This window comes from Carcharodon carcharias, chromosome 6 (assembly GCF_017639515.1).
Source record: "Carcharodon carcharias isolate sCarCar2 chromosome 6, sCarCar2.pri, whole genome shotgun sequence".
Classification (NCBI taxonomy): domain Eukaryota; kingdom Metazoa; phylum Chordata; class Chondrichthyes; order Lamniformes; family Lamnidae; genus Carcharodon; species Carcharodon carcharias.
In genome coordinates, this window is record NC_054472.1 from 50,142,623 (window position 1) to 50,162,541 (window position 19,919).

Below are 19,919 nucleotides of genomic sequence, written 5' to 3' on the forward strand. Positions count from 1 at the left end.
GACAGATACATACAATCCAAATAGACTGGGAGAGCTGAGAGACAAGAATTTTGGCGAGGAAATGTTCCTCCTACAGTTACTTTCCTTTAAGAAATATCAAGTCTGAGGTTGTTAGACTTTTGGTAATGAGGGTTTGTTACCTTCTAAACTGTCTTGAATTGTTTTAAAGACTATATACTGTAACTTTATTTACCCATAAAAGCTAACACTACCAAGTTTCAATCTTGATTTTTAATGCAATTATAGCTTAATTTACCATATGATTTACAAGGCCCTGATTAGACAAAATAGTATATAGGAAATAACATAAACCAGATACAGTATAAGCAAATATGCAAAAGTAGCACTCAAAGACAACCCTACAAACACAATCTGCTTTATATTTGTGCAGCATTTCAGGCCCATTCCCCAAAACTGAATTAGGAAAAAACTCTTAACAAAAGATATATCTAATGAGTAGTTTGTACCATATTCATTTTTGCAAAAAAAGTTGAGATTTCAAATTTGCTAAATTATTCCTAGTGTTTGCCATTCTGAAAATAGTTACATTTAGTGCAATCTTAGATTTTAACAGTACAATTTAATTAGCATTGACCTCAGACTAAAATTTAAGAGAATGCAGTGGATAAAGTATTGAGGTAATTTAAAAATTAACCACAACATGGAATCTTAAACACACAGTGCCTCTTATTGCTGGTAGAATTGCTGCTGAGGGTAAGGGTATCCTGGCTGCTGAGGTTGCTGAGCACTTTGTAAAGGTGGCTGTCCAGGAGGCGGGTACATGTACGGCATGTTGTAATGGCCATAGGCATATTGGTTATATGCCATTGGCATAGGCATTGGGTAGTACCTGAAAAAATAAAACATGAAACATAAGAACAAGAACAGGTCAATCAACTAAGTCACATCATGCTCACTCTTCTTTTCCCTTATGTAAAAAGAAAGTCACAGCAGCAGTCACTTCCATCACTGCTCTGAACTCCCCTCAAAGCATCCTTCCGAACGAAGCATGCCAAAATGTGACCTTACTACTGATCTATACAAGATCAGAACTTATTATATTAAATGGTCTCAAAATGTCATGACTTAATTTTGTCAGGTTCACAACAGAAAACTTTGTGCATAATCAAAAGTTTACTTTTGTTTAAATCCTTTGCTTCTTCCTTCATGTATATCTTTACTGGTTTCTGTTGCAATAGACACATTAAAATCCGTGAGCATTCTTTTACATCATAAACCATGCACTTAAATGGCCTACATTCCAAAACATAGGCCAAATATATTTTGATGAGAGATGAGGGACGAGAAAAAGACATGACAACAGAAGGAACAAGATTCAAGATAGTTTACTGTGCTTTGGCAGATCATGTGGAAAGTACAAACGTGTTGCAATCAGGAATAAAGAAAATTTCATTAGCTACTGCAATTTTGGGGGGAGATGGTGGCATAGTGGTAATGTTGCTGGACAAGTACTCCAGGGGCCCAGGAAATGCTCTAGGGCCATGGGTTCAAATCCCACCACAGCAGCAGGTGGTATTTAAATTCAATTAATAAATCTGGAATATAAAGCTAGTCTCAGCCACGGGGACCATGACAACTTTCAGTGCTTGTTGCAAAAACCCATCTGGTTCACTAACGTCCTTTAGGGAAGAAAGTCTACCGTCCTTACCTCGTCCGGTCTAGACATAACTCCAGATCCACAGCAATGTGGCTGACTCTTAACTGCCCTCTACAATGCCCGAGCAAGCCACTCAGTTCAAGAGAAATTGATGGGCAACAAACGTTGGCCTTGCCAGTGACACCCACATCCCATGAAAGCATGAGAAGATTTCAGATTTACTTCATTTGTTAATTTAGCAAAATTTCAACTGTAAACTTCCAATGCAACATCCAATTCAGCATTATTACATAGAAAAAGACTCAACAGGAATTCTCAAACGATATCAATTTATGTTGTAATTAGCGCATCCTTTACCACTAAAGTTATGCCATGTCTGGCTTTAATTGTCTCCTTTTGTTTGAACTTGGGTATTGCAAACACAGTGCAAACTTGCCATACCTCTATGCCTCAGCGAAATAAATGTGCTCGATCCAAAGGAGGGCTAAGTACAGAAAACTATACGACACAGACCAGTAGATAATTCTTGCAAAGCTAGCCCATAGCATCACACTAGTAGCTCTTTAAGCATTATGTCATATCACTGGTCAATGCCCTTCTGAAGGTAGTGTGCCAATAAGTGACTGAACCACTGATTGGTGAACTCAAAGGTCTTTCCTAATACCACAAGGAAGTACTTCACTGAGATAGCTGGTAATCTTATTAAATGGATATTTGTAATCTGCTGCAAATCATGCTGGCTATTTTGTACCTTACAGGAGATTTAATTAGTGCCTCTTGGGTCTTTGTTTCAACAGAGTACATTTCTTTGCCTCCATAACAATGACTACACACTAAAACTGATCTACTGGGTGTAAAGTGCTTTGGGACGTCCTGAGAAAATTATAGGGCATGACGTAACTGCAAGATCTTTCTATAATAGAATACACTTGTGAACCTGGAGTCACTTTCAGACTGGGGGTGGGGTGGGCGTAAATGAACTCCTGCCTTTACTTATAATTGACTCAAACATCATGTTGGCAATTGGCAAGATGTTAAGATGTTGTAGGACCAAATCCTCCACAGGGCATGCTGAACAATCTGTCTACCTTAATACCTTAAGTATTGGAATCAATCCTGAGAGACAGGATAAACTGTCTCTTAAAGGAACAGATTAATCAGGGATAGTCAGCATGGTTGTTAGGAGCAGGTCCTGTCTTACTAAATTAATTGAATTTTGTGAGGAAGTAACAAGGAGGATTGATGAGGGTAGTGCAGTAGATGTTGTCTACATAGATTTTGTAAGGCATTTGACAAGGTCTCACATGGCAGAATGGTCAGAAAAGCAAAAGCCCAAGGCATACCGGGAAATGTGGTGAGTCGGACTCAAAATTGGCTCAGTGGCAGGAAACAAAGGGCAATGGTTGATGGATGTTTTTGCGAATGGAAAACGGTTTCCAGTGGCATTCCACAGGGCTCAATGCGAGGTCCCTTGCTGTTTGTTATATCTATTAATGATTTTGACTTAAATGTGGATAGCAAAGGAAAATTTGTAGATGACACAAAATCTGGCTGTGTAGCTGATAGTGAAAAGGATAACTGTTGTCTCCAGAATGATATCAATGGTTCGGTTGAATGGGCAGAAAAGTGGTAGATGGAAATCAATCCTGAGAAGTGAGAGGTAATGCATTTGGGGAAGGCAAACAAAGCTAGGGAATACACAATAAATGGGAGGATATTGGGAAGGGTAGAGGAAGTGAGATATCTCGGAGTGCATATCTATAGGTCCCTGAAGGTGGCAGGACAGGTGGATAAGATGATAATTAAAGCATATGGAATGTTTTCCTTTATTGGACGAGGTTTTGAATGCAAAAGCAGGGTGTAATGATGGAACTGTATAAAACGCTGGTTAGGCCACAGCTGAAATTTTGTACACGGTTCTGGTCGCCACATTACAGGAAGGACATAATTGCTCTTGAGAGTAAAGAATGTACATATGAACATACAAATTAGAAGCAGGAGAAGGCCACTTGTCCACTTGAGCCTGCTCCACCATTCAGTAAGATCATGGCTGTTTGACTGCAACCTCAACCCCACATTCCTGCCAACCACCAATGACCTTTCATCCCCTTGTCAATCAAGAATCTATCTAGCTCTGCCTTAAAAATATTCAAAGACTCTGCTTCCAAAGCCTTTTGAGGGAGAGTTCCAAAAACTCACTACCGTCAGAAAAAATTTCTCCCATCTCTGTCTTAAATGAGCAACCCTTTATTTTTAAACAGTGACCCCTGGTTCTAGATTTCCCCACAAGAGGAAACATCCTCTCCACATCCACCCTTTAAGGCCCCTCAGGAACTTAAAGGTTTCAATTAAGTCACCTTACTTTTCTAAATTCCAATGGATACAAGCCTAATCTGTGCAGCCTTTCTTCATAAGACAACCTGCCCATTTCTGGTATTAGTCTAGTAAACCTTCCCTGAACTGCTTCTAACACATTTACATATTTCTTTAAATAAGGAGACCAATACTGTACACAAACTCCAGGTGTGGTCTCACCAATGCCCTGTACAACTGAAGCATAACTTCCCTAATTTTGTAAATAATTCCCCTCACAATAAATGATAACACTCTATTAGCTTTCCTAACTACTTGCCATATCTGCATACTAACCTTTTGTGATTCATGCAGTAGGACACCCAGATCCCTCTGAATCTCAGAGCCCTGAAATCTCTCACCGTTTTAGATAAGTTTATTTTTCATCCTTCCTGCCAAAATGAACAATTTCACATTTGCCAACATTATATTCCATTTGCCAGATCTTTGCCCACTCACTTAACCTATCTTTGTCACTTTGTAGCCTCCTTACACCCTCTTCATAATTTACTTTCCTACCTATGTGTCGTAAGCAAATTTAGCAACCTTTCCATCAGTCCCTTCATCCAAGTCGTTTATATAAATTGAGAAAAGTTGAGGCCCTAGCACCGATCCCTGTGGCACACCACTTGTCACATCATGCCAACCAGAAAGACCCATTTATGCCAATTCTGCTTCCTGTTATCTAGCCAATCTTATATCTATATGTTACCCCCTACACCATGAGCTTTTATTTTATGCAATAAGCTTTGATGTGACACTTTATCCAATGCCTTCTGGAAATCCAAGTATAGTACATCCACCAGTTCCCCTTTAACCACATCACATGTGATTCCTTCAAAGGGACTCTAATAAATTGGTTAAACATGATTTCCTTTTTACAAAACCATGTTGACTCTGCCTGATTGCCTTGAATTTTCCTAAGTGCCCTGCTCTAACATCTTTAATAATAGCTTCTAACATTTTCCCTATGACAGATGTTAGGCTAACGGGCCTGTAGTTTCTTGCTTTCTGTCTCCCTCCCTTTATAGAAGTTATATTTGCTATTTCCTAATCTAATGGAACCTTCCCCGATTCTAGGGAACTTTGGGAAATGAAAACCAATTATCTCATTAACCACGTCTTTCAATATCTTAGGGTAAAGTCCATCTGGACCTGGGGATTCGTCAGCTCGCAGCCCCAATAATTTGCTTAATACCACCACCCTGGTGATTGTCATTTTCCATGTGTTCCTCCCCCTCTTCCATTTCCTGATTTACAGCTATTTCCAGGATGTGAATACCAAAGCAAAATACCTGTTTAATTCAACCACCATATCCCTACTTTTTATTATCAATTCCCCAGATGCACTATGGGACCAACACTCACTTTGTTAAATTTTCTTATTTAAATATCAATAGAAACTCTTACCACCCATCTTTATATTACTAGCTGGCTTTATCTCATATTCTAATTTCTCACACATTATTAGTCTTTTTGTCATTTTTTGCTGTTCTTTATATTCTTTCCAATCTTCTGACCTGCCACCCATCAGTGTGTAATTATATGCTTTAAGTTTGATACTGTCTTTAACTTTTTTAGTTAACCACGCCTCCTGCCTTGGACTTTTTCTTACTCGTTGAAATGTATCTATTCTGTGTATTATGAAATATCCCTTTAAATGTCTGCTACTGAACCTCTATTGGTCTATCCCTTAACCTCATTTGCCAGTTTCTTTAGCTAGCTCTGCTTTCAGGCCCATATAATTGCTCTTATTTAAGTTCAAAATACCAGTTTTAGATGCACTCGTTTCTCCCGCAAAATTCAATCATATTATAAATCGCTGCCACTAGGAGTGCCTTCACTAGGAGGTTATCAGTTAATCTTATTTTGTTGCTCAATACCAGGTCTAGTATAGCCTGCTCTCTGGTTGGCTCCAGAACATGCTGTTCTAAGAAACTATCTGAAAAACATTCTATGACTTCCTCATCTTCACTATCTTTGCCCATCTGATTTTTCCAGGCTATATGTGGATTAAAATTTCCCCCATGATTATTGCTGTAGCTTTCTGGCAAGCTCCCATTATCTCTTCTTTTATACTCTGTCCTCTCGTGAAGTTCCAATTAGGGGGCCTGTACACCAGTCCCACAAGTGATTTCTTCCCTTTATCATTCCTCATCTCAACCCAAACTGCTAGTTTCCTACTCCCTGGTTTCCTGAATTTAGGTCATCCCTCTCTAACGTGCTAATACCATCATTAATTAAGAGTCACTCCTCCACCTTTTCCTTACTTCCTGTCTTTCCTAATTGTCATGTACCCTTCAACATTCAGGTCCCAATCTATGTCATCCTGTAGCCATGTCTCTGTAATGGCTATTAGATCATACTTATTTATTTCTATTTGCACTATCAGTTCATCTGTTTTGTTTTGGACGCTATGTTTAAATATAGAGCCTTTAGTTTTGTCCCTTTATTATTTTTGTAGCGTCTAGCCTTATCTGATTTACTCTTGGATACCCTTTATCTTCTCCTGTCAGAGTCTGTTTATCTTTTCCCATATTAATACCTTTCTGTCTTGCCTCGTCTCTACTTTTTGGTTTACCACATCTTCCCAAATTTGATCCCTTGCCCCCACTATTCAGTTTAAAACTCTCTCTACTTCTCTAGTTATGCAGCTTGTGACTACCAGGGTCAGCATAGTTCAGGTGTAGACCATCCCAACAGTACAGATCCCACTTACCCCAACACTGGTGCCAATGCTCCATGGACCGGAACCCATTTCTCCCACAGTCTTTCAGCCACACATTTATTTCTCTAATCTTATTTGTCCTATGCCAATTTGCACATGGCTCAGGGAATAATCCAGAAATTATCTTTGAGGTTCTGCTCTTTAATTTGGTGTCTAGTTCGTCATACTGACTCTACAGAGCCTCCTTCCTCATCGTGCCTATGTCGTTGGTATCTACATGGACCACAGTCACTGAATCCTCACCTTCCCATTGCAAGTTCATCTGCAGCCCTGAGCAGACGTCCCGAACACTGGCACCTGGCAGGCAATGCAGCCATCTGGACTCTTGCTCTTTGGTACAGAGAACAGTGTCAATTGCCCTCACTATACTGTCCCCTAATACCATTACTTGTCTTTTTGTCACTTGGATGGCTTCCTGTAATTAGGTGCCATAGTCAGTTTGCTCATCCACCCTGCAGCCCCTGCTCTCATCCAAACACGTTGAGAGATCCTCAAACATTTTAGACAATTGCAGAAGTGCAAACTCCTGCCCACTGGGTCCCTTTACCTGCCTCACTCCCAGTCACACCTTCCTCTCCCTGTCCAAATCAGAAGACCCTATCCTAAGTGGTGTGACCACCTCCTAGTATAAAGCATCCAGGTAACTTTCCCCTTCACTGATGTGTTGCAGAGTCTGCAGCTTCAGCCTCTAGCTCAATGACTCTGAGCCAAAGTTCCTCAAGCCACAAACACTTCCTGCAGACGTGTTTGCCCTGGATCAGTGTCTCATCCAGGAGCTCCCAAATGCTGCAGCCTTGACACATCACCTGTCCTGCCATCCTTAATGTGTTTTAAACAATTACTTAATTATATTAATCACTTATTTATGTTCCTTTCTTGTATATTTTATTAACTTTACCACCAATTTGTGTGCTATTTTAAAACTTAGAGATAGAATAGAACTTAACCACTTACCAAATACTCACCAAACAGTATCTCCTAGCTCCTAAACTAGCTCCTTTCCCTGTAGTAGAGCAAGAACCAATTTCTATGGGGTGAGAAAGATAGAAAAAGGAAACGAACACGTCCTTTCCTCCACTACACCAAATTCCCCTCTCACCAGACTCCCAAGTTTTCACTCAGTTAGCTCAGCTGCACTCCATTTGCCAAGGCTTGAAAATTGCAGCAAAAAGGAAAGATTGGATAGGCTGGGCTTGCTTTCCTTGGAACTGAGGAGGCTGAGGGGTGACTTGATTGAGGTATACAAGATTATGAGGGGCCTAGATAGAGATGCCCTGAGCAGAGAGATCAATTACCAGAGGGCAGAGATTTAAGGTGATTGGTAGAAGGATTAGAGGGGACATGAGGAAAAACCACTTCGCCCTGAGGATGTTGGGTGTTTGGAATTCACTGCCTGGTTTGGTGTTGGAGGCAGAAACTCTCAACTCATTTAAAAGGCACCTGGATCTTCATCTAGATGCAGATCATAAGCTGCAAGGCTACAGACCAGGTGCTGGAAGGTGGGATTAAAATGGGCAGTTAGATTATTTTCTTTTTTGGCCAGTGCAGACATGATGGGCTGAATGGCCTCTTGCTGTGTTGTAAATTTTCTATGGCTTCTAAATCTCAAATGAACAGGCTGCACTTAGTTCAATAAAATATTAAACAGCACTGATGAGCCAGTTTAAGGTTGAAAATTAAAATTCTCCTATCCATTTTTTTTGTGTCAGCATGTCCAGAACATACATCAAGTGATTCAGGAAAACCAAAAACTCTTAACACAAGTTAGGTGGTACTTACTCATTAAGCTTTGCAACCTGTTCTTAACCATTAAACACATTTGGCAGTAATGATTTTTAACCAGAAAGATTCTTCTAAATCCAAACCCAGCATTTTCAAACAGTACAGAATACAGAGCCCAAAGCTGTAATGCAGAATTGCCAAAACTCCAGGTGCAGGCCCCCCTCCCTATTATTTCTGCTCAGAATTAGATACATTTCAACACAAAAAAAGTATAAAACTTAAACAAAGGCTTTTAAGTTTTCCTGTTTCACTATTTTTTTTCCTTGTAAAAATAAAATGGTTAACGTTTAGCCAGGTTGACAATGCAAACTCAGTCAGGACTTACCCATGATATCCTTGATACGAGGGATATGGAGGGCCCTGTGCTTGTGATAGCACACCAGTGCCTCCAACGGGAGCAGGCATAGAAGCAATTGGAGCAGGAGCATTTGTGGTTGCAGGAGCTGCAGCTAATGGAGCAGCTGGAAAAGTGGATCCAACAGATGGAGGTGGGGGCCGTGCAGGAGGCTGAGGTTTAGGTTGCTACATAAAAAAAGAGGGCTTAGAATGAGATTGAAGAGAACTTTAAAAGAAAGGCATTTTATCATTCATCTGTTGAATACATTTTCTGTTAGGTTACAAGTATTTTAGCTGGAATATTATTAGTAAACCAGCATTCTAACATTGTCCAACCAAGATTATCTGTCACTTGTTCATGTTGTTGTTTGCAGAGTGCTTACCCCTGTCTGGCTATTATCACATCCTGCTTTCTATCCTTAACGCCACCATCAGCATCTCCTTTAGCCAGTACCTTCACCATTAACACCCCTTTGACCTTTTGTTTATGGCAACTTTGGCAATCTCTCCTTTGCCTCCATCTATCGCTGGCCTTCACCTGCTCCACCTCCCTTAAACGGTATAAATTTCACCACATTTTTACTTTTTATCTCTGAAGAGTCATACAGACTCTAAACGTTAACTCTGTCTTTCTCTCCACAGATGCTGTTAGATCTGCAGAGTTTTTCCAGCATTTTTTGTTCTTGCATATGGTACACACCACTGTCACTGAACAACAATGGTGAATGGGGTGCTGATCGAATGGGCTGCATTGTCCTAGATGGTGTTGAGCTTCCAGAACGTTGTTGAACTACACTCAAGGCAAGTGGTGAACATTAGATCATTCTCTTGACTTGTGCCTTATAGAGGTGGACATCCTTTAGGGATTCAGGAAGTGGGTTACTTGCTATAAAATTCCCAACCTCTGAACTGTGCTCGTAGTAGCAGTATTTATGTGGCTGGTCCAATTAAGATTCTGCTCAATGGTAACTCCAGGATGTTGAGGGTAGGGGATTCAGCAATGGTAAAGGCATTGAATGTCAAGGGAGATGGTTAGATTCTCCCTTGTTGGAGTCAGTCATTGCCTGCACCTGTGTTGCACGAATGTTACTTCCACTTATCCAAGTGGAAGATTGTTTCCACTATTGGGCAAATGGAGAACAAAGGGACAGAGACAGTTGCGAGATGAATCGCTATTTCAATTTTACTAGGGTGCCATGACGCCACACTTGGTCAAATGCTGCCTTGATGTCAATGGCAGATTTTCACACCTTACCTCTGGAATTCATCTCTTTTGTGCACGTTTGGACCCAGGCTGTAATAAGGTCTGGAGCCGAGTTGCTCTGGTAGAACCCAAACTGAGCATTAGTGCGCAAGTTATTGATGCGCAAGTGCCACTTGTTAGCACTGTCAGCAATAGTTTCCACTTTGCTGATGCTTGAGAGTTGATGGACCAGTATTTAGCCAAATTAAATTTGTCCTGCTTTATGAGGACACGGCATCCTGAGCAATTCTCCACATTGTCAGGTAGATGCCAATGTTGGAACTGTACTGGAACGGTTTGCTGACTCTGCCACCATTGAGGAAGGGATGCTTGTGGAGACTCCTCCTCCCATTAGTTGTTTAATTGTCCACCATTCATGCCTGGATATGACAGAACAACAAAGCTCTGATCGGATCTGTTGGCTCTGGGATGCCTCAGTATGAGTGGTGCTTCCACTGTTTAACACACATATAGTCTTGTGTTGTAGTTTCACCAAGTTGATACTCATTTTTAGGTATGTCTGGTGCTCCTCCTGTCATGTTCCCCTAGATTCTTCTTATGTACACAGGACTAGGTTCAACCAGGATTGTCCCCTTGGCTTGATGGTAATGGTAGAGTATGGGATATTACGGGCATCAGGTTACAGATTGTGGTGGAATACAATTTTGCCGCTGTTGATAGCCCACTGCACATAATGGACACCAACTTTTAAGCTGCTAAACTTATTCTGAATTTATCCCAGCTAGCACAGTGTCAGTGTCAGTGCCAGGCAAGCCAATGGAGGGTGCCCCCAAAGTGAAGACGGAGTTTAATCTTCACAAGGGTTGAGAGGTGGTCAATCCTATCAATACTGTCACAGGTAGATAGATTTGTGAAAAGTATGATCAGTGAAGACAAATTCACAGATGTTTCCCTCATGTTGGTTTGCTCACCACCTGTCGCAAAGCCAGTCTGGCAGCTTTAGGACTTCACCAGCTGCTACTGAGCCACTCTTGTTCATAGACACTGAACTCCCAAACTCAGATTCTGTGCTCTTGTTACCATGGAGGACTCCTGATTCATCAGTTGAGGGACAATAGGAGGTGGTAATCAGCAGGGAGTTTCCTTACCAATGTCTGACCCGATGCCATGAGACTTCAATGAATCTGGAGTCAATGATGAGAACTCCCAGGGACACTCCTTCCTGACTATATATTAATGCGCCTCTACCTATGGTGGGTCTATCCTGCCACTGGGACAGGACATAAACTGGGATGATGCATGCAGGAGTTTGAGACATTGGTTCTAAGATATGTTAGTGAAAGTATAACTGAGACTATGGCAGGCTATGACTTGACTAGTCTGTTGAACTGATCCCCCAATTTTGGATCAATTCCCCAGATGTTAGCAAGTACCATCTTGCAGGGTGAACTGGGCTTGATGTGCCTTTGTGGTGCCTGGCTCTCAGGTTGTTGTTAGGTGGTCCATCTGGTTTTGTTATAAGACTTTCCAGTTTCATTTCGTAAAAAAAAAAAAAATATTTTCTATTTCAAAGGGCAAATAGGAAACAACTGTATCACTACAGGTCTGGAGTCACACTTAGGGGCTCCATGTAAGGAGTTAGGATGGCAGATTTCTTTCCCTGAACCAGAAAGGCTTTTACAACGATCTGGTAGTGATCAAGGTCACATGACTGATGTCAGCTTTTTATTCCAGGTTTATTTAATTAATTGAAAGGGTAGAATATGAAAGGATATATGAAAAGTATAGGGAAATGGCAATAGTGTAGGGAGCTTCAGTTGAAGAACTATTGCCAAATGGTCTCCCAAAAGGGAGTTGTTGCTCGTAAACATTTGGCAACAGCTGACCTGATTTAGCCTTTGGAGAATACCAAGAGAGGCAGACAAAGTAGCTTATCCAAGTGGGATTAAGCCTGAAAACTGAGGCAAAGTAGAAAAGCAGAGTAGCAACAATGGTAAGGACTTCCAGTGATGGGGCAAGACAGTGGTCAAAGTACCCATGAGGGGAAAAAAATGAAAGGTGGCATGAGTGGTTGGCAGGAAGGGAAGGATACATAACCGAAGGGCTCATGAGAGAAAAATAAAGCGATAAAAGTAATGGACTGAGGAAAAGTAAGAAAAAAAGTACATCTATGCGGAGACCACTGAAGCTCCCTACACTATTGCCATTTCCCTATACTTTTCATATATCCTTTCATATTCTACCCTTTCAAAAAGCTTCAGAAAATTTGATTTCTTCTTCACGGGGTCTCAATTCTGTGGTTGAAACACTAACTTCAAAAATTTCACACCTTAGCTGCCTCCCCAATATTCCTGCTAGATTCTCATAGTAGATGTCAATTTGCATTCTGCTTCTTTTCTCTGTCACTTTGAAACCATTGATATTGTACTAGTGCTGTCAAACAACAAGTAAAGACTGGAACTTGCTGACAAGCTTACCTCAAGTACTAATGGCAATTGCTCTAGATCCATATGTCAAGAGAGAGTATTAACATAAAATATTTGCACTTTTTTCTGTCACATATTTGTCCAGGGTGACTTTTGTATACAGCACTTTACACATTTCAGTATTTTAATATCCTTCAGTAGAATTATAATCTAATTAGTTACTTTGTAGTCTTGGCTTTTTAGCCCTTACTCCCTCCTTTGTTTTGCCAACCAAGAAAAAGACTTCTCTGATCTCACCATATTGGTTCTGAAATGTTACACAACCTAGGTTTCCCTTTCAGATGCTGATTCACCTGTTTGCATTTCCAGCTTCTCATTTTTATTAATGAAAAACTGTTCATCTAACAGAATACATTATTGCTGAACAACAAATAAAAGCTGTCTGGTGCATTCTCCAGAAAATGAAATATTTCAATTTTTTTTGTAGAAATCATGACAAGTTTTTAAATTCAGAAATATTATAAGAACATTTTACCACCTCTTTCAAACCCATTTTTACACTGTGTGGATCATGATTCAGCATGAACTCTTGTACAATGCATGCACAACAAAATGTAATTGAAGTATTAAAAATAAACTACAGAGTAGAAAAAAAAACTACTTTTTCACAACCACCACTGGATGAAGAAGCAGCATGTTCAGGAGGTTGAGGTTTGGATGGCTGGAAAAAAGAACAACTTTGATTGGGACTAAAGAGAACATTACAAGACTAAGACACGAACAGCCAAGCAAAAACTTCATGAGGTTCTGTTGTCAATACAAAGTGCTGCTGGACATGACCACAAGTGTCTACCCATATACAAAAAATGCATGCAGTCAAAATAATAAATTATATTGTACAATCAACATATAGAATCAAAGTTGATGGTGTTGGTCAAATTGGACAAACACTTAATAGAAAGACAAATGAATGCCACACGGTCAACTTTATGTAGAATAATAATCTGGAAGGAAAGAGATATTAAGTGATGGACTGAAAATAGAATTTGGGAACTCAACACAACTAAAAGCGAGATAGCGATACTAGAGTCATGTCAGAAATTATTTTCATAAGTCTTGGAAACAGTGGGATTGCAGTCTTAAAGCAAGGCAGAGATTTATTTATAGGAGAAATATTTAGTTTCACAAAAGACTGAGTTAATATATCCCAAAATTAATCCATGAAAAGTCACCAAGGGAACAAATGGCAATTTTAGAGTGGCTTGCAATAATTAGTTGGTCCAGCAAATTCCATGCAAAGTAATGAAATTATTCACTAAATTTGTTCCTTCAGCTCCACATATATTAGTGTAAACCAGATTTTAATAATCATGTAAATAAAAATGCATGCAAGAAAATTAAGGCCAGACTTTCCCCATTAGGGAGCAGATAAATGAAGTATATTAGTAACTCAAACAGGTGAGAGTCAAATTCAATCCTAGCTGTGTTAAGTAAGGTGGTCTTCCAACACTTTCAGTCTTTAGTTCACTAGTTGAGCACTTGCCTTTCAATGTTTCTAACAGTGATTTTCCCCTTTGCCTCTTGACAGGGGTTTTCAGGGAGAGAACAAGTTGTAGAGATGAGAAGGAAAAGCAGCAGTTAGAACACTAGATTTGGTCTCAGTGCTTTCAAAATACAGATAATAGATTAGGGTGGGCAGGGTGAGCACAGGATGTGACACTCCCATGAGTAAAACTCTTTTGTTTTCTGACTGCAATCTCAATGTTGCAAAGATATTTTTTTAAGTAATTAAGCATGCCTGTAGTACCACTATCTAGCTTTTGGTTGTCCTTCGAGTATTTTTCTGAAAATCTATTTTTGCTTCATCACTTTTTAAAATTCTATCTTATTCCACATAAGGTTGACCATGTGGCATTAATTTGCTGTGTTGTGTTAATTTGCTGGACCTGTTTAAAATCTAAAAATCTATTTTTGGGTCATTGCCTTAAAGGGAGTCAGATTAATTAGGGATATTAGGAGGTAATATAGTAGTAATTTGTAGTTTTATGTATGTGCCTGAAATCTCTTTTGTTAATAAACATTTTAATTTAGTTCTTTTTAAGTCTCAAAGTCTTGGCGGTCTTATTACTTCTGAATTCAGTGCACACATCTCGAAATAAATACAAATTGCAAAACTGTTGTGATGGCAAGATCAAATTTCCCTCGCGAATTTGATCCGCCTGGCATATATCATGTGCCACGTCATAACAATTTTTATTAACAATCTACCCATATTTCAATCTGGTTTATATCCAAGGGTCCTAAAAGAAACAGCTGCAGAGTTAGTGCATGCATTGGTTGTAATCTTCCAAAGTTTCCTAGATTCTGGAAAGGTCTCAGCAGATTGGAAAACCACAAATGTAACATTCCTATTCAAGAAAGGAGACAGAGCAGGAAACAGGCCAGTTAGCCCATCATCTATCATTGAGACAATGTTGGAACCAATTAAAAGAAAGTAGTAGCAAGGCATTTAGAAAACTGTCAAACAATCAAGCAGGATCAACATAGTTTTTGAAAGGAAATTGAGTTCTATAGGGATGTAAGGAGTAGGGTGTGTAAAGAGGAACCATTAGATGTAGTGAATTTGGAGCTTAGTTTTAGGCTAATACATTAGTATGGATTGAGAATTGGCTAATTAACAGATAAGGAGGTCATTTTTAGATTGGCAAACTGTAATGAGTGCTGAAAGCTCAACTATTTACAATTTATATTAATAACTTGGATGAAAAACCTCTATTTGAGGGATATATTTGCACAGGAGGCAGTACTGAGAAGGCTCATTAGGCTGATTCCTGGGATGAAGAGGGTGTCTTATGAGGGAAAGTTGAACAAGAAGTTGAGATGGTAGGGGGATGATGGTGGTGGCATGGTGGTATTGTCACTGTCACTAATCCAGAGGCCTAGGCTTGTGCAATGGGGCAAGGGTTCAAATCCCACCATGGCAGTTGGTGGAATTTAAATTCAATTAATAAATGTGGAATCTAAAGCTAGTCTCAGTAATGATGACCATCATCATGAAACGATCAATTATTGTAAAAACCTCTGGTTCACTCATGTCCTTTAGGGAAGGAAATCTGCCATCCTTAGACCCCAATAGGGTCTGGCCTCCATGTAACTCCAGACCCACAGCAGTGTGGTTGACTCAACTGCGATCTGAAATGTCCTAGCAAGCTAATCAGTTCAAGAGTAATTAGGAACAGGCAACAAACACTAGCTTGTCAATCCCCACAACCCATGAAAGAAAGAATAAAGAAAAATTCATTAGAGCTTAGACAAATGAGAAGTGATCTTATTGAATCATAAAATTTTGAGGTGCCTCAACAGGATAGGTGCTGAGAGGTGCTTCCCCTCATAGAACTGGGGGGCACGGTTTCAAAACAAGGGATCACCAATTTAAGACAGAGATGAGGAAGAATTTCTTCTGAGAGTTGTGAATCTTCGGAATTCTCTACACTTGTGATCTGTCGAGGCTGAGCCATTGAATACATTCAAGGTCAAGTTAGATTTTTGAACTTTAAGTGAGTTAAGGGTTATGGGGAACAGGCAAGGAAGTGAAGTTGAGGCCAAGATCAGATCAGCCATCTGCTATGATCTTACTGAATGGCAAAACATGCTTGAAGGGCTATATGGTTTACTGCCCTATTTCTACTAGTCTTAAGTAACAGGATGAAAAACTAGGGAACAAAACTGACTTTTGCATATACTATACTGCCTGAAAAGAATGAGGTCAAAACTAAGTAAAATCCAGCAAAACAATATTGTTTCTCTAAACATCTGCTTAAGAAATCTGCATGTGTATTGTAAAGTAATTAACAGAATGAAACACTTAATGGAACTAGACTCATCTTTGAAATATAATGATGGAATCTTTTGGTTAATTGGCTCAAATTTCAAAATTATTTGCTCATGTACAGTAAACCCATCATATTTTTTGTATGAACACTCAAGTTGTGGCCAGCACTGGCACAGCCAACATTTATTGCCCACCCGTAAATACCAATGGAGTGCTTGCTGAGTTACTTCAGAGGGCAGCAAAGATTCAACCACTTTGTTGCATTTAGATCAAACTGCTCAATGACAGCTTTTGTTCCATAAAGGACATTTGCAAACCAGTTAGATTTGTCAAGCAATCAGATAGCTTTGTGGCCACTTGTCAGCTTTATATTCCCAGACATTTCTCAAAATGAACTTAAATTCTCAAGCCATCATAGTATCATTTGAAATCACATTCTCGACATCTCTAGACCAGTAACATAAACCAATATATTACTCTAACGTGAAGTTAAGCACTGTCCATCAGTTCGGTCAAGTTTTATCAATTGATACAGATTACAGGATGGAAGGTTTCTGCGTCTGTGTTGAGAAGACATTTTTCCCCTTGAATTCCCACTCGTCATTTGTAGTCAAAAATATGTGTCATGAGCGAGAGCAATCATGCAGCTTTTTAAAATTAAACTTCTGAAATAAAATTTGCTTGAAAAATGCCTTTCATATATTCAAGAGTGGTAATTCAATGGTTTGATTAATACAGCTGAAAAATTAGTTTATCACAAAAATATTAAGCGTTTTTAATCAGTATCAAAGCAGCACTTGTGAGTAACCTAATTTTAAATGACCAAGAATAGCTTAAAATTAGGCAGAACCATTTTTAGTTATTTTGGGCACAGTTATCAGTTTTTTAGTAAATTTGAAAAAAAAAATTCAAAAATCTTTCAAAATGTGCTCATTAGTGTCTTTGTGTCCAAAAGCAGCAGCTTAAATTTTATAGCCTGTAAACCACCACAGTCAATAGAAACTCCTAATTATGGTGGATTCACTTTGAGTGATGACGGGTTTTGTGGTCAGGGCCGGCTTCCAGAGCAATTTTTTTTATATTGGCACAAAAGATCCCATAAACTCAGTTTGAACTGAATGTAAATTGGTCTTAAAGTTCCACAATCTTGCTTGGGTTAACACCAACTTCAGACAGATTGCACAGAAAAAAAGAAACAGCATAACTGAGCCAAAATGTTCTTCCCTGATATTTACCTTAGCTCCATATAATAGTTTATATACTTCCAGGTGTTTTACGGTCTCAAATGATAATGATCATAAAGATTTTGATCAGTCTACTTACAAATAGACTTCTGGGTGCAGGAGTTGGAACAGCAGGTGTGGTTCCTCCAACAGAAGCAGCAGTCTGGTATGCAGGTGCTGCTGGAATATCAGGTGCACTGGGTTCTCTAGCTATGCTTTGTTGTAAATCCCTAACAAAAAGGATGAAAAAATTACAAACCTTAATATCTAAGCTGTCCTTTTCGTTCACAGTTCTGTTAAGTTTACAATCAAATAAAACCACAGATTCAGACAAAGTGAAAAAATGGGAGTGGAGGTAGCTGTCTGTGATGTCTTGAACATCATGATGTCACAAAATATTCTAAAGGGCTTCATCCTTTATGCGACTATTTGACAAAAGAATGAGAGATGCTGCCAACCCAATAACACCACTGGAACACAGGTATAGGAGTAGACCATTCAGCTCCTTCAGCCTGTCTCACCATTCAGGGATTTTGGCTGGCCTGTAACTTAACTCCATCCACCTGCTAGGGCTCCATTTCCTTGTGTAGAAAAAAAAAATCAAGCTAGTTTTAGAATTATTAATTGAGCTAACGTCAATTGTTTTTGTCCGATATCCATAGACATTGCTCTGTCTACTACTTTAGTTAGTTACACAAAAAATTCAACCATGTTTGTTAGATATGAACTACTCGCTACAATCCCTGTTGGTTCTCTCAACTCTGCTTGATTTCCCTAAATATTCAGTCACTTTGCTCTTAACTATACTTTGCAATAACTTCCCCAGATCAAAAGTTCAAATAACAAGGCTACAGGTTTCTCGCTCTCATCCTTCTTAAATAATGGAGTAATTTTTTTTATTTTCCAATCTAAAGGAGCGATTCCTGAATCGAGACAGCTATGGGAGATTATGGCTAAAGAAACTGCAAATTCCTCATCTACTTCCTTTAAAACCTTGGAGTGAAAACCATCAAATCCTGGGATGGCAGTCTTCAATGCCATTATTTTTCCTAATATCATTTTCCTTTTTATGTTAACGTCAGTGAGTTCCAGTCCTTGATTCATAAGGAATTTCTCTGAAATATCAGGTATTGTAATTTCATCTTCTGCTATGAGACTGACTCAAAGCAATTGTTCAACATTTACTATTTACTATTTTCATTTCCAATATTACACCCCCCTCTATTTTAAAGGGTCCACATTACCCTCGATTACCCATTTTCTTCTAATATATTTCTAACCAATGTATTTAATCACATATCCTCAATTAATTTTCTGATTGAAAAACCATCTCTTATTAACTTTACATACAATACAGAAATGTTATTCCTGAACTTGAGTCATAAATAGGACTGAAGCACTTGAAAGTTAAAGTTGGAACACTGGAAGAGAGAAATCCATTTGTGTACCACAGCTATGCAGACTTTCAGGGACAGGCAATGTTATGTGCTATCTGTGCAATTCACGCAGCATGTTTCATTGATAACACTGAAGACTGCACCATGTGCCTTGCAGGTAGTGGACTAGGGCACTGGCTTAATCCTGCATAGTACTGCTCGAAGCAACACTACCTAAACAATTTCTCTCTCTGGACTGGCAAACAGATAATCTGTTCGCAAGGCAACATGAAACCAGATTATAACACACCACTAAATAATTACTTAACAACAGTACCAGGAGAATATTTGTTAAAAACAAATGTCACCCAAAATGGTCAAGACTGCTGTAGGAAAGCATTTAAAAAAATCACTTACTTCAAAAGTTCATCCCTTTCAGTCTTGCGAGCAAACACAATGTCAGAACATTTTGTTTGAAATTTCAGGAGAATTTCAGTGAATCCATTGTAGAACTACAAAGGAGAGATATTTATACAAAAATTATGATAACAGATTGACAGCTGCCCTAATCTTGACATATCTATCTGCCAGTATGAATTCACTGGCAGTTACCCCCTGCTGCAAATATATAAAAGCAGAAAAATACAAAGAGAATTGACAGAGTTAAGTCAGTAATGATATGATTGCTTTCGAAATGGGGTTAGGGGTGTCTCCTCACCAATGTTCTATATTTGAAATCATGCTTTGGAAACCAGTTAAAGTGAAGGTTGTACCCTTCATGGATGCTTTCTGCTATGGCACGTTGAAGATCCCTGCCTATAGGCAGATAAGTTCTGATCAATTGTTACTTTGACCATTTGGTGTGTCTGATCAGACGCTCCTTATCTGATGAGTATTCCACATTTTCTGTTCATTGTTTTTTTTTTTAAAAAGGTAGTGCAGTGCTTGGAGAGCTCAACTGACCAAGTGATGGTTTGAAAATCTCCAGCTGCTTTGAGGCTCCTCTGCTTTCCAATTACTAAATGGTGTCCTCTGAACCCTT

At 39.2% G+C, this 19,919-nt stretch overlaps 1 protein-coding gene across 2 annotated transcripts in view; it reads right to left on the minus strand.

Moving 5' to 3' along the window:
• Window positions 1–216: 216 nt before the first annotated feature.
• Window positions 217–19,919, minus strand: part of LOC121278769 (programmed cell death 6 interacting protein) — a 132,613-nt gene continuing 112,910 nt past the window's right edge. For both annotated transcript variants that reach the window (XM_041189194.1, XM_041189193.1), the window contains exons 15-18: window positions 19,295–19,389; window positions 17,602–17,731; window positions 8,806–9,002; window positions 217–850 (exon numbers count right to left, since the gene is read on the minus strand). In XM_041189194.1, the coding sequence (XP_041045128.1) occupies window positions 688–850; window positions 8,806–9,002; window positions 17,602–17,731; window positions 19,295–19,389 (585 nt within the window). In that variant the 3' untranslated portion in view covers window positions 217–687. The remainder of the gene's footprint in view (window positions 851–8,805; window positions 9,003–17,601; window positions 17,732–19,294; window positions 19,390–19,919) is intronic.